Genomic DNA, 14,684 nt, shown 5'->3' on the forward strand with positions numbered 1-14,684 from the left:
GGGGGAAAATGTCATGGAAATGTATTTAATAGTGTTGAAATATGCCTTTTGAGCTATTATGCTCAATGATTATTATGCTTATGATTCTAAATGTCACAGTGGCCGAGAGGTAGCGGGATTGTTTTGTGTCTCAGGAGATAAGTGGAAGTGACCTCGCTATGAGAACAGAAGCAGAGTGTGAAGATAGAGGCGGCAAGGCAGTGGCGCCTAGCCACAAGGCTACGGGTCGAATCTGGATGTTTTGCTTGGCTGCTCGCTTTAAACAGGTCGTATAAGATAAACATGTAAGAGAATGGTGTACAATTGAGAATAATGCTGACTAATGCTTACTGCCACGAAAGTAACGTATGGGCGGGGGAATGACAGAAGGGTATAAGAAGCACAACACACAGCTAGGAAAGATATAGGAAAGGGAGAGAGAATCCATTTTTTTGTCATGTTCGCTTTTTAATAAACCTGTTACTCACTTTGATAAAGACTCAGAGGCTCAAATTCATTTTTTGTCACGATTTCCACCACAAGGACAACGGATAAAAACACAAGTAGTTGTAAGAAACCATCACCATTTAAATTTGTAACAATTGCTGAACAACTGTACATATATTTCCTCCAACACAGAGAATTTGTCACTCATTTGGACCTTTCATGGAATCTGGTGGCAGGCAGAGTGCCTACCACCATGTAAACTCCCCATGGACCATGGCTTAGCCTGGTGCGGCGCTAAGTATGTATTCCTGCAGGCTGGAAAACTCCAGGCCAGTCTTAGCTCCAAATGGGTTTGTCTTCTGGGAAATGCTTTATCATTGGTCTAAAACAAATGTATACAAAGAGACTTAACTCTAGCAGGCCCAGTACTCTTTACGGTGTTTTGTGTTTGACTCGTCTAAAACTCAGCTCTTATTTCAAAGCTATGAAACCTTTTAATGTCATAGGATGGTTTCAGGAGAAACTCAGTGAAATCAAAATGTTGGTCCATAAACCAGCTTTATTAGAACTCAGAACAGAACAGTGGACAGAAATGGGAAAAACACCATCCTCAGGCTAGGCCAGACTGTCAGCCTTCGCAAAATTAACTCATCAGAGTGAGCTTGTAACATACATCAACTTGATGCAACCTGGACACATCATCAGTGATGTTGGTGTAGGCTGCAGTACCTTTCCCCTTTTTTACCCTAAGCTGTCTGTTAATTTGCTGTACAGGAAGCAGGAAGTGACAGTCCTGTGTTGTGCCTTGTGAAGGTAAGATGTTTAGTTCTGCATCCAGCTAAAATTATTGCTTTATTAAGCCATCCATGTTCAGAGTTTGTTAAAAATGCTGAAAGATGTATTGTGACTAACCTACAAAGAGTATTTTGTTCCTTTTGTGAAAAGATGCATGTTATTTTCTCTAATCTAGTAAAATGTGTGTCAGTAGAGGCAGCCACATTAACAAGCATGGTTATAAGGCAGTAGAGGCTGTTTTGCATAGTATGGATCCATTGTTTGTTCTTTTATTGTATTCTATTAATTTTCATATAACTATCTAAAGGAAGTGACAGTCTTGTGTTGTGCTTTGTGAAGGGACAGTCCTGTGTTGTGCTTTGTGAAGGGAGGACTGCGCCATGAATTTGTGCCTAGCTGCTATTGAGGGTCATACGAATGCCAGCCTCCAGGTTGTCCAAAGTGCTGCATGTGAAAAGCCAGTTGTCGAATAAACTGCTGCTACTGTGCTGCGTTAAAAGAACTCTACTCATGTCCAGTCTCCCTCCTTCCCCAGAAGACACAAAATACACAACGCAGAGGCAAAAGTGCCATTGAGGGTGGGCTGAGTGGGTGGATGGTGGTGCGCACGTGACACAAGGGTTACATCTTTGGTGCCATGACCCGGATTGTAGTCAACAGTGCACTTACGACAAGTGGAAAGGGACCTCATCGGAAAAGAAAATGATATCCTTTGGACTTTTAACCCCTTTTATTATTTTGAATTGACTAGACAGCACAGTTGATGACAAATGTTCCGAAATGCTGATAAACCTGTTGAGTGTATATAGACAGTGATAACTTTCACCCTTTGCTGTGTGCTATAACAAAGTGGTTACAAAATTAGCCGATCAGTGTTTTTAATTGTCTGGGATTTTTTTTGTATTAATAATTCTGCTTTTATACTGGCAAGCAGTTTTGTACTGCGACCGTTAATATATATATATATATATATATATATATATATATATATATATATATATATATATATATATATATATATATATATATATGTATATATATATGTATGTATAATACTATTTAGGTTTTTATTCTGGTAAAACAAAATGCACAGACATCAGCTTTGTTGTTTTGTTGCTTAAGTAACTATTTACAGTTCATTTTGTTCCTTAGCCACACCAGCCACATATTGACAGTATTCAGCACACATTTAGAATCCATTTAAGTGTCTAATCAGACCCCACCAAAATAAAAATGGCTAGTGGTGACACCCCTTACAGACCAACGCTGTATGACAACGGCTCAGCCCTGAAACTCTGTGGCTCCCTGTCAGCCATGAAAAAGCCCAGCCTGATGTGGGCAATGCCAGATCTGATTTGGCAGTATGTTTCATCGAGGATACAGTTCCACTGCAAGCGGTGGGTTTATCCATAGCAAACCAGCCCAACTCCTGTAGCCATCCCAGTCCATCAGGGTCCAATCAACAATCATGTACATCCAGCAACCCAACAGTTTCACTACAGTTCTCAAACCTAAGCTACTCCTATAGGCCTCAACATGGGCCAGCCTCAGTTGAGTATCCAGGGCACACTGCCACCCATCAGGCCCATGGCAGTCCTCCAGCCAGCCTCCATGACCCTCAACAAGTCCCAGCCCCCATTCAGTAGCAGGCTTGCCCCCACAGCATCACAGTCAGCCCCAACCTCTCTGTAGCTCTCCTATCAATCGTTTGCCTAACTCAGACACCTATCCAGTACCTTGTTTAAATGGCTCATTGCAAACCTCTGACAGGCCCATTCAGTCATGTATCCACTTAGACACACTAAATTAGAAATGTCCAGGTGTTCAGTGGGAGTGCTGATTGCTCTTGGTAGATGACTGGGGACATGCAATATCTTTTGAATGCTGGAGGCCTCACCCCTGACCTCAGCTTTGCTACAGTGGTTTATCATCTAAGCAGAGAGGTCAGGAAGCTGGTTCTAAATTTGGCCACCCATGAGCAGACCCCAAGCAGAGCATTTGATGAGCTGAGAGCAGAATATGGTGATATCCAGTCATCTCTTGACACACTTGCTGATTTCTATGAAAAGTCAGGTGAGACCCCATGTTCATATGCCATTGCCTTGGAATCCATTCTTTGCACTGTGGAAGAAACACAAAATGGTGGTTACCCTTTTGCTGACAGAGATGGAAAGCTGACCCATCAGTTTCTTAGAGGATTAAGCAATGAAGAGGTTTATATGCATATTGCTCCAATGAAGCCGAGGCTAATAAGTTTTCACTCCAGTCTGAACTTTATCTTGCCAGGGAATCAAAAAAATTCCTGTCACAGCCCAGGGCAAAAAAGCCAATCAGTCAAGTTCAGATGGTGTGTACAGAAAACACATAAAAGCCTAAACAAGAGTTTCCAAGCAAGCGTTACTCGCTTTACTCAAATTAGCTAAGTTAATAGCTTTGGTGAAAAAACTGGCAGTGACGAAGAGCAGATTTCCAGAACGGTGGCATTGGAGTCCAAGATTGGTGCTATACCACATTCAAACCATGTGATAGCCCCCCACAAGAGTGACAAAGCCACTTTTGTGTGTTTCCATTGTGGCAAAACAGGGCATGTGGCTAGAGTGTGTAGGGCTGTTCTGACCAATGAAGCTCTTCCTCGGGGGAGATAGTCAAGTTGGCCAGCACTTAAACACCTAGAGCCAGTGGTGGTAGGGGCAACTGTGGGCATGGTTCCCAATAATGTCCCATAAGGACATTGAACAGTAAGGTGCTACTCCTCTAATTGGCCCAACCAATGAAGGTGAAGTCATAGTAAAAGGCATGAACTGGAAAGCCTTAATTGATTCTGGATCACAAGTAACAACAATTACAGATGGGTTCTGGCGCAGACATCCTGAACTGCATTCTCAAACGCTCCAATCTACAACGATTCCTATCGAGGGTCATGGGGGCCAACAGGTGCCTCATCTGGGCATTCTGCACATTGACTCCCTTGAGAAGTCTTATCAGTTTCCCACTTGTGACAATTGATCCACTGTCCCATTATTGATAGGCACAAATGTAATACATGCTGCACGAGAACACCTTAAATTTAGACTTAACATAGAGTATCTGTCAACTAAGAAGCAATCTCACCCTGAATGGTACTCCGCCCTCGTAGAAATGGAAAGAGCGGGGTCTGATAATGGAACTGGTAAAGTGGGGCCTGTGAGGTATACTGGATTGAGGGCAAAGGTTGCATCCCACTTCGATGGGCTCAAACCGTGCTCGCCAGCCATTGTTCCAGCACTCCTCCACTAGCTCAGTGTACTTTGCCCTCTTCGTCTCGTTGGCCTCCTCGATGCAGTCTTCCCAGGGTATGATGAGTTCCAGTTAAACGATTTGCTTGGAGGTCTCTGAGATGAGTAGCATGTTTGGCCGCAGTGTTGTAGTGGCGACAGTTTCTGGGAATTTCAGCTGCTTCCCCAGGTCAACTTTCAACTCCCAGTTTTGTGCTGTTGCTAGCAGGCCAGATGAGGTGGCCCTGGCAGCTGATGTGGTGATGATTAGGGTGAGAGATAGGGTGGCATGCTGACCACAAAAAATGTTATGATCTCATGGGTCCTTTATTGACTGAGGTTAATTGATTAATTCAATGAAATATTATGAAAAGAGTTGTTTGTTTTTGATAAACACAATTAAAAGTAACTAACACCATCTCTGACATTCTTTGGCCCCCAAAAACCCTCATCTATAATAATTAACTGACTGTATTTCATTTTTATCTATTAAAAAAAAAGTGAATTTGCACAGATTACCTTTAGGCTTATGTAAAAGAGCAAACACACTGGTAGAATACATAATTTCATTATTCACACAAATGCACATCCACTTGATTTTAACATGACATCTCAAGGGGAAATAATTACATTAGGCTGTAGATCAAACTCAGATCTAGCCTTTTAACTACTCTACATTTTAGATTATGTAAAAAATCAAGGAACACGTTTCTGTGACGACAATTCAATGCTCAACAACCAATGGTGGAGGACTCTAGACTCTTGAGCTATGGCCCACCAATTTGGAGTTACCCCTCCCATTTAGAGATTTTCCAGCCAGCAGTAATAACCAGAGAGGAGAATTACCACTCTGTAATGTCTCCCGAGTTTCGCAAACGCTAGAGGGCACTCCCAAGAGAGTCCAAAATGAATGGGTTAAGATGGAACATTTGAGCAAAATCATAGTTTATAAATGCTTAAACATTTTAATGTAAAAGAATGCATTAATTTCCTGAATTTAGAAAAATATAAAACATTTTAACACCGCTGTTATATATTATGTTAACTCGAGTAATATGAGTTCAAAACAGCATCTCATGTATGTTCATGACGACAGTGAGCACAAACATCCAATGAGCTGCTCTGTTTGCCAACCGATCAGCAGTCAGTAGCAGTACCGCCCGCCTCCTGCTGCCCGAAACACATTTGCTGTAGGAAAAAAAGGAAATATACAGGCACGTTATCTTTGCTTTTTTAGAGAAATACATCCATATACTTTCTAAATTAAAGGAATATTCTTAGCAATTTATTAGAAAATATTTTAATTTTTCAGTTTCAGCCATTAAGCTCCATTTTCTCCCATTAATTCAGGACTCACCCTCTGGGTATTTGCAGTCCTGTTTTTGATGTAACAAGGAAGTAGTAAGTGGTCAGGCTCCTTAAATCTGGAAGGCTCTGGACATGCCCTACTCGCACGGCGTGGAGCAACATACCTCCTGGTGATCCATGTCCTGGACAGCCATAGCAGCAGTGCATGGAAGACTGGCATCTAGCCTGGTGCTGATTGCCTGAGCTCTAGCCAGCAGGGAGTCGAGGAGATCCTCAAGGTCTGATCTGGTAGAGCGCAGAAAATCTTCCTTCGAGTTAACAAATCTGACTCAGCCGCACACAGCCATCACACCCAGCTGGAGAGCTGAGGGGAGGCATGGTCCAAAACAACTCGTAGGTTAGAATAAGCAATCTGTCGTTTAGGGAAGACTGGCATCTAGTCAGTGCTCCGACGGATAAACAATTAGGACTAAGAACAGGCTAAAAGCAGAACAGCTTGGCGGGGCCCGACACTCTACAAATGCTCAGCACTGCGACCTGACAAGACAAGTTACAAAATAACATGCGTTAGATTTTGCCACATGGATCGTGGAGCAAGTTTAGCAGTATTTTGTTTTTCTGTTTTCATAATGCTGAGTGTGAGAGTAACAGAACACTTTGCAAAACATTTGATCAATCAACAATATATGTACGGTATAAGATTCATACATTGTTTGCATCAAAAATAGTAATAGTATTGTAATAACACGTATAAATGTATTTATTTTTATGAATCGCGCCCCCAGTGACCAAATCTGTTGAAACTTCACTGGTTGTTAGAAAGTGGTTACATAGAGACACCATTCAAGTTTCATGATGATTGGTCAATATTAAGCCTGTCAAAACCTGCTGATTGCTGACTGGCTGATGGTGGCCGTAAATTTTGATGTGTGAAATTGTCCTTAGAGAGTCACTTATAGTCTGTCTAGTAGATGCTATGTGCCAAGTTCAGCTCAATCAGATGTATGGATGCTGAGAAACAGGTAATTGGCAATTGCCCCACCCCCTAACATGCACACCAAAATTGAAAGGCTTATCATGAATATGCCTTTCAAGTTTCAATGTTTTTCGCTGAAGTATTCTCGAGTTATACAGTTTTAAATGAATTATGAACTCTTCAGAAGAGGTAATTAGCATATGGCAGCCATACTGTTTAGAAAAGTCAAGATTATTTTGATAATTATTGAGGAAAAGATTCTCCTGAATTTTTTGACTCTAGAACCATGAGGATTGAGTGAAAATCATAGGACTAGTTCACAAAAGTAGGTTTTGCATATTATGCAAATTAAAAATCAAAGTGGGCGGAGCTAAGCGGTCCAAATGGCTTGTTGTATGGCTTGACCCAAGGAATCAGACAAAAAAAAAAAAGAACACATCATGGTGTAGGAGATATGAAGCAAAACGTGTTTTGCTGCTCTATAGCACTTTTCTGCAGGTTTAGCTCATTAGGCCTAAAAAGGCATCAAGCTGTTTGGATAGGTAGAGTGAATAGAACTGAAAATGATGTAAATTCTTCAAAAGGCCTTGAGTTGTCAAACAATGAGCAGAGGTCTTTATACACATAAGTTAACATTCATATGTACTGAGCTACACTGGTTTGTAGAACATCCAAGAGGTTGTCAACATAGATGACAGAACTACATGACTAATGGCAGCATTTCTCACACAGTAACACTTGCACAGTGGATTGGATCTATATTTAACCCATTGATTTGATGTAGGCCATAGTGAGGCCTAATGCACTCATAAGGGGCCCTTTAGGTGTAGAGCAGCTCAGTGAAAGAGGGTCAGAATTTGTTAAAGGCCTCAATAGGACATCAGTATTGATCAAGGACTAAAACCATAGACGTTCACCAGGTTTTGGTCAGAATGACCTTTTGACTTATGTATAATAAGCCTTTGTATAGTGAAATCTTTGAACAAATAAGCCAAAATAACAGACAAGCAGTACATTTGTGAGTGAACTGAGTTGTATGGCACCAATTGTTTATCAATCAACCTTGTAATAACATTGTAATAGCAATTTAATTGATTTTTAAGTGTTTTTGAATGCTGAAGCCCCCCCTAAAGGCCAATCTGGACCAAAAGTGGCATACACCCTTACAGTCTCAGAATGTAATCAACCTTCAAGTTTGGAGATGATCTGGCCAATGACTGTTGAGTTATAGCAAATCAAGATAGCAGTGCCATGACTGCAGTAATTTGCTGACTGATCCACATGACCCTGAGTAGTCAACATGTTTTCAAAAATTGTTTACCTAGAGATGCCACAGAGTTATTCTAGACCAATTTTGAAAAGTTTGGATCAAAATCCAGAGACTACTTTGAAAAGGAGGGTTTTCAAACAGTTATCGACTACAAAAAAACTGCAGTTTTTTTAAATAAACATATATTGGCAAAATTCTTTGAAATGATGTAATAAATGTGTCAGTTTGTGAAAACTGCAATATTTTAATTTCATGAATAGCATCCCCCAGTGTTCAAATCTTTTGAAACTTGACTACATGGATACATGTAGACACCATTCAAGTTTCATGCTGATTGGTCAACGTTAAGCCTGTCAAAAGCCTGCTTAATTCTGATTGGCTGATAACAAGCACAAATTTGAATGTATCAAATTGTCCTTGTAATAACACATAGCTTGGGGAATAGATGGTGCATGCAAAGTTTCAGCTTGATGGGATGTATGGATGCTGAGAAACAGCCATGTAGCATTAACTCCACCCCCTAATTACATATGCGCATAAAAATCGATAGGCCTCCTCAGAATCTTTGAATATGTGTGTCAAGTCTGAAATGTTTTGGGTGAACGATTCTTGAGTTACAGATTTTTAAAATAATTCTGAATTAATTAGAATTTATCCAGAAGGGTTCATTTGCATATGGCAGCCATGTTGTTCAGAAAATTCAAAATATTTTCAGTAATTATTAAGGTTCAGGCTCCTCTAAATTTTTGGAGACCAAACACATGAGGATCGGACAAAGATTAGACTAGTTCATAAAAGTATGCACTACGTGCTTGAACCCCAATAAGCAAAACCTGAGCAAATACAGTAGGGTCCTATGCACATAGTGTACAGTGTACTTGAACCCTAAAAATGTGGGCCTTACAAAAGGAACTGGGTATGAAAAACAGCCCAATGCTCTTCAGAGATGTTAGCTAACAAATACTGCTATCCAAGGTCGCATCAACTGAAGCAGCATTTAAAAAAAAAAAACCCACACCTTTTCATGATCTGGTACAGCGGTGGGTAGAGTAGCATGAATCAATAAGTAAAAATATTGAAACTTGCATAAAATAACTACAAGTAAAAATACCTTCCCAAAAAACTGAGTAGAAACACTAGAAAATTGAGCATCTGTGTTCTTTTTTTTAGGGATTTGTTGGTCTAAAATACAAAGCTCAAAAGATTTAAACACAAAAATGGAATTATTTCATTATTTTATTAGTTTAATTATTATCGACCCACCACCAATGGGAGGGGCAGTAGTAGGGGTTCGGTGCTTTGTGGATCGGGCAGTGTCCGAAGGCGTGGGCCTTGGCATTCTGATCCTCGGTTGCTGAAACTGGCTTTTGGAACTTGGAACGTTACCTCACTGTCGGGGAAGGAGCCTGAGTTCGTGCGCGAGGTTGAGAGATACCGGCTAGATATAGTTGGGCTCACCTCAACACACAGCTTGGGCTCTGGGTCCAATCTCCTTGAGAGGGGCTGGACTATATTCTTTTCTGGAGTTGCCCATGGTGAGAGGCGGCGGGCAGGTGTGGGCTTTCTCGTAGCCCCTCGACTCAGTGCCTGTATGTTGGGGTTTTCTCCGGTGGACGAGAGGGTAGCTTCCCTACGCCTTCGGGTTGGGGAACGGGTCCTGACTGCTGTCTGTGCTTATGCACCAGTTCAGAGTACCCAGCCTTCTTAGAGTCCTTGGAAAGGGTGCTTGAAAGTGCTCCTCCTGGACACTCTATTGTCCTACTGGGGGACTTTAACGCTCACGTGGGCAATGACAGTGAGACCTGGAGGGGTGTGATTGGGAGGAATGGCCTCTCTGATCTGAACCCGAGTGGTGTTCGGTTTTTGGACTTCTGTGCAAACCACAGTTTGTCCATCACGAACACCATGTTTGAACACAAGGATGTCCATAAGTGCACATGGCACCAGGACACCCTAGGCCGCAGTTCAATGATTGACTTTGTAGTCGTGTCATCGGACTTGCGGCCATGTGTTTTGGACATTCGGGTAAAGCGAGGAACTGAGCTGTCAACTGATCACCACCTGGTGGTGAGTTGGTTCAGGTGGTGGGGGAAGATGCCGGTCAGACCAGGCAAGCCCAAACGTATAGTGAGGGTTTGCTGGGAACGTCTGGCAGAAGAACCTGTCAGATTGATCTTCAACTCACACCTCCGTCAGAACTTTGAACAGTTATCGGGGGAACTGTCAGGCGACTCAGAAGGGGAAAGCAGTGTGCTACTAGCACTGTATATAGTGGAGATGGTGTGCTGCTCACTTCAACTGAAGACGTCATTGGGCGGTGGAAGGAATACTTTGAGGACCTTCTCAATCCCTCCGACACGTTCTCCAGTGAGGAGGCAGAGTCTGGGGACATGGGAATAGGCTTGTTCATTACTGAGGCCGAAGTCGCTAAGGTAGTTAAGAAGCTCCTTGGTGGCAAGGCTCCAGGGGTGGATGAGATCCGCCCTGAGTTTCTCAAGGCTCTGGATGTTGTGGGGCTGTCTTGGTTGACACGCCTTTTCAACATTGCGTGGACATCGGGGGCGGTGCCACTGGATTGGCAGACTGGGGTAGTGGTGCCTCTTTTTAAAAAAGGGGACCGGAGGGTGTGTTCCAACTACAGGGGAATCACACTCCTCAGCCTCCCTGGTAAGGTCTATGCAGGGGTAATGGAGAAGAGAGTCCAGCTTATAGTTGTACTTCAGATCCAGGAGGAGCAGTGCGGGTTCCGTCCTGGTCGTGGAACACTGGACCAACTCTTCACCCTCACCCTCCCACATGTGGTTTGTGGATCTGGAGAAGGCACTCGACTGTGTTCCCCGGGGTATTCTGTGGGAGGTGCTTCGGGAGTACGGGGTATATGGCTCTTTGCTACGAGCCATTCAGGCCCTGTACAAACAAAGCAGGAGTTTGGTTCGCATGGCCGGCAGTAAGTCAGACTCGTTTCCAGTGAGAGTTGGACTCCGTCAGGGCTGCCCTTTGTCACCGATTCTATTCATAATTTTTATGGATAGAATTTCTAGGCGCAGTCAGGGGATGGAGGGTGTCCGGTTTGGTGACCTCAGGGTCACATCGCTGCTGTTTGCAGATGATGTGGTCCTATTGGGGACATCAGGCCGCGAACTTCAGCTTTCGCTGGATCGGTTTGCAGCCGAGTGTGAAGCGGCCGGGATGAGGATCAGTACCTCCAAATCCGAGACCATGGTTCTCAGACGGAAAAGGGTGGAGAGCCCTGTCTGGGTCGGGGATAGGCTCTTGCCTCAAGTGGAGGAGTTCAAGTATCTCGGGGTCTTGTTCATGAGTGATGGTACAAGGGAGCGGGAGATTGACAGGCGGATTGGTGCTGGGTCAGCAGTGATGCTGGCTCTTTACCGGTCTGTTGTGGTAAAGAAAGAGCTGAGCCATAAGGCAAGGCTCTCGATTTACCGGTCGATCTACGTTCCCACCCTCACCTATGGTCATGAGCTTTGGGTAATGACCGAAAGAATAAGATCGCGAATACAAGCGGCTGAAATGAGTTTCCTCCGCAGGGTGGCTGGACTCTCCCTTAGAGATAGGGTGAGAAGTTCAGTCATCCGGGAGGGACTCGGAGTACAGCCGCTGCTTTTTCACATCAAGAGGAGTCAGCTGAGGTGGTTCGGGCATCTGGTTAGGATGCCTCCTGGACGCCTCCCTCGGGCGGTGTCACAGACAAGTCCACCTGGGAGGAGACCCCGGGGAAGACCCAGGACACGCTGGCGTGACTATATCGCCCAGCTGGCCTGGGAGTGCCTCGGAATCCCCCTTGGAGAGTTAGTGGAAGTGGCTGAGGAAAGGGAGGTCTGGGCCTCATTGCTTAGAATGCTGCCCCCGTGACCCGAACCCCGGAGAAGCGGAAGATAATGGATGGATGGATGTAATAGAGTAAAATGATTCTTTTACTCACTTGAGTAGAAGTAAAAAAAAATTTTGATTTGAAAATATCCAGGAGAGTAAAAATCTGTTTTTTTGGGAAATCACTTTTGGAGGCGTGACGCCACACTGCTCTACAGTAGCAGACTTGTTAAAATACCTTGCAAGTGCTCCAAAACAATTTGAAAGTGATTTTTTTCCACTGAGACACTTTATTATATTGCCAGCTCTGGATACTTTGAGTAGTCCTACACAATGAGCGATCAGCACATATAAAATGCTAAAATAAAGACAACAAAAGTACCTAATACTGCTATATCTTAAAAAGATAAGCATTCTACGAAATTACTCATACTTCTGTTTAGACATCAGTGGGCAGGATTTTATCTCCATAAACAAAATTTTAATATAAACTTCATTGTAAATGGAAAAGCACAATAGGACAGCACATACTTAATCACAGACAAATTACTACTATATTTACTACTGTTCATGCAACCAAGACTTCTATGCCAGGGGAATACAAATTAAGTTCCATGGGGGGCAGCAATACAGTGATCACAAATGTACTTTGTTATACTGCAAAAACACAGCATTTGAGAACATGAATGCAACTCAACAGTTTACATTCCCAAGCACTTCATTTCCTTCACAACTGTAAAGGCTCTACTGTTGTCCCTCCTTTTTTTCTCCAGTCTCTGTTCCACTTGAACTGCTGCCATCTCTCTCAGATGCCATCTAGAAAAAATCACAAGTAATAAAAGATATATTAACTTGTGACTAGACAAGTAAATCAGTGCAGACCCATATTAACAGAATTAAACTAACTAAAGCAACTGGATCTTATGAATACTGTGAGTACTTGCATTTTCATTAATATAATAATGCTTGTTTTGTTATTTTATATTGCTTTATCTTGTAGGAAAGGAAGACCAGAAAGACCACTTGTTTCAATGTAATTACCTTCTTGTAAGCCATCTCAAAGAGCTTTAGAGATGCCTGCTGTAGACTTGTAGCAGCCTGTTTGATGGTCTCGCCAGTCTCTGTGTCCTTCCGTGACAACAGGTCTCGTACTTTAGCGATTTCATCTCTCAATTTGTTACACTAGAGAAAGACAATCAAAGCAAATTACTTCATGAGCTTTGCACAAAAATAAGTATACATCATTTAACAAGTAATTATACACCCCGTTTACCTCATCCATGGGTAGCTGATCCTTGAACTCCTCCATTTTTGACTCTGTATCATGGACAATGCCTTCAGCCATGTTGACAGCCTCAACACGGTCCTAGGGAAACGAAATAAATTTTTTAAAAGGGCACTGTGAAGTTCCTTCTTTTTGAGTAGAAAAACATGCCAAACAATCAACTAACCGTTTCGTGAATGTGAATGACATGTTTAAAATGAAATTCCTGTTGCATTAAGTACTTATATCTCATAAATCATAAATTATTTTTTGGTATTTGGTGATTTTTTTCTTATTTAGAACATAAAATAAAAGCTGAGAAGGCATAAATAAACTTCTTTGCATTTACAAGCTGAGTACGTTTTCATTTGTGAAGTTAAAGCAACATTCAAAATAGGGCTAAACGATTAATTGCATTTGCGATAATCTCGCAATATTTTAAAACGAGATTCTCTAACCGCACAGGCTGCGATTTAAACTGGTCACGTGACTTGGGAGCGAGCCGAGCCGAGGACGAACGGAGCAAACCCGAGCAGGAGGCAGGGAGGTGGAGAAGTGAAGTCAACACAGCGCACTTTAACTTGTTGCACAATGGCTTCAGGCTCGACAGAAACTGACACAACTGAAAGTCTAATACCAAAGTGGGGCAGCACATCAGTTGTGTGGAATTACTTTGGCTTTAAAAAAGATGCTGCTCAACGTCAGGTACTGTGCAAAACGTGCCTTGCTACTGTTGCTACGACGCGAGGTAACACTACAAATCTTTTTCAGCATTAAAAAAAAAAACACACCACAAAGCCTCGTATGATATTTGCAAGGCTAAAATGCCAACGACCACTGCTGCATCTTCAAATACGCCAAGTACCAGCTGACAGGGATCACTGACCGAACTGTTTGAAAGTGTAACTCTTCATGGATATAATTCGAAGCGGCACGCTGAAATAACTCGGGCAGTAACGGAGTTCATAGCGAAAGACATGATGCCCGTTAATATAGTGAGCAAGCCCGGCTTCATGGCTTTGTTAAACACACTGGAAATGCCCTCACGCACATATTTTAGCCAAGTTGCTATACCTGAGCTGTATAAAAAAATGCCGAAACAGAGTTTCAGCTGAGCTGAAAACAGTGGAGTTTTTTGCCACAACAACTGATCTGTGGTCCAGCCGTACACATAGGAGCCATACCAGAGTTTAACGGTTCATTACATTGATGAAGATTTAAATAAAAAAAAAAAAAACCAAACAAACAAAAAAAAAAAAAACGCATTTTAAATCGCAATCACAATTTATAGATAAAAAAATTGCAATTAGATTATTATCCAAAATCGTTCAGCCCTAATTCAAAATTGAGGATGCAGATCACTACACCTTCCTGCACTCTATGAAACGACCCCCATTGAGGACAGCATGCTCCACCGAGCCCAATTACAACCGACACCACCGCAAGGATGTTTTTTGATTTCTCTAGGGGCTTCATCATCCTCCTCCTCCTCCCTCTTTGACTGGGAAACAAGCTCAGGGCAATGTAGGTTTTTATACTCTGTCGTCTCCTGGAATGTGG

The 14,684-nt window shown here is 42.5% G+C and overlaps 1 protein-coding gene across 1 annotated transcript in view; it reads right to left on the reverse strand.

Annotated features, from left to right (window-relative positions):
- Positions 1-12,130: 12,130 nt before the first annotated feature.
- hspa9 (heat shock protein 9) overlaps positions 12,131-14,684 on the reverse strand; it is a 31,238-nt gene continuing 28,684 nt past the window's right edge. The window contains exons 15-17 of the mRNA XM_017682202.2: positions 13,134-13,226; positions 12,902-13,042; positions 12,131-12,676 (exon numbers count right to left, since the gene is read on the reverse strand). Of these exons, the coding sequence (XP_017537691.1) occupies positions 12,605-12,676; positions 12,902-13,042; positions 13,134-13,226 (306 nt within the window). The 3' untranslated portion in view covers positions 12,131-12,604. The remainder of the gene's footprint in view (positions 12,677-12,901; positions 13,043-13,133; positions 13,227-14,684) is intronic.

This window comes from Pygocentrus nattereri, chromosome 8 (genome assembly GCF_015220715.1).
Source record: "Pygocentrus nattereri isolate fPygNat1 chromosome 8, fPygNat1.pri, whole genome shotgun sequence".
Classification (NCBI taxonomy): Eukaryota; Metazoa; Chordata; class Actinopteri; order Characiformes; family Serrasalmidae; genus Pygocentrus; species Pygocentrus nattereri.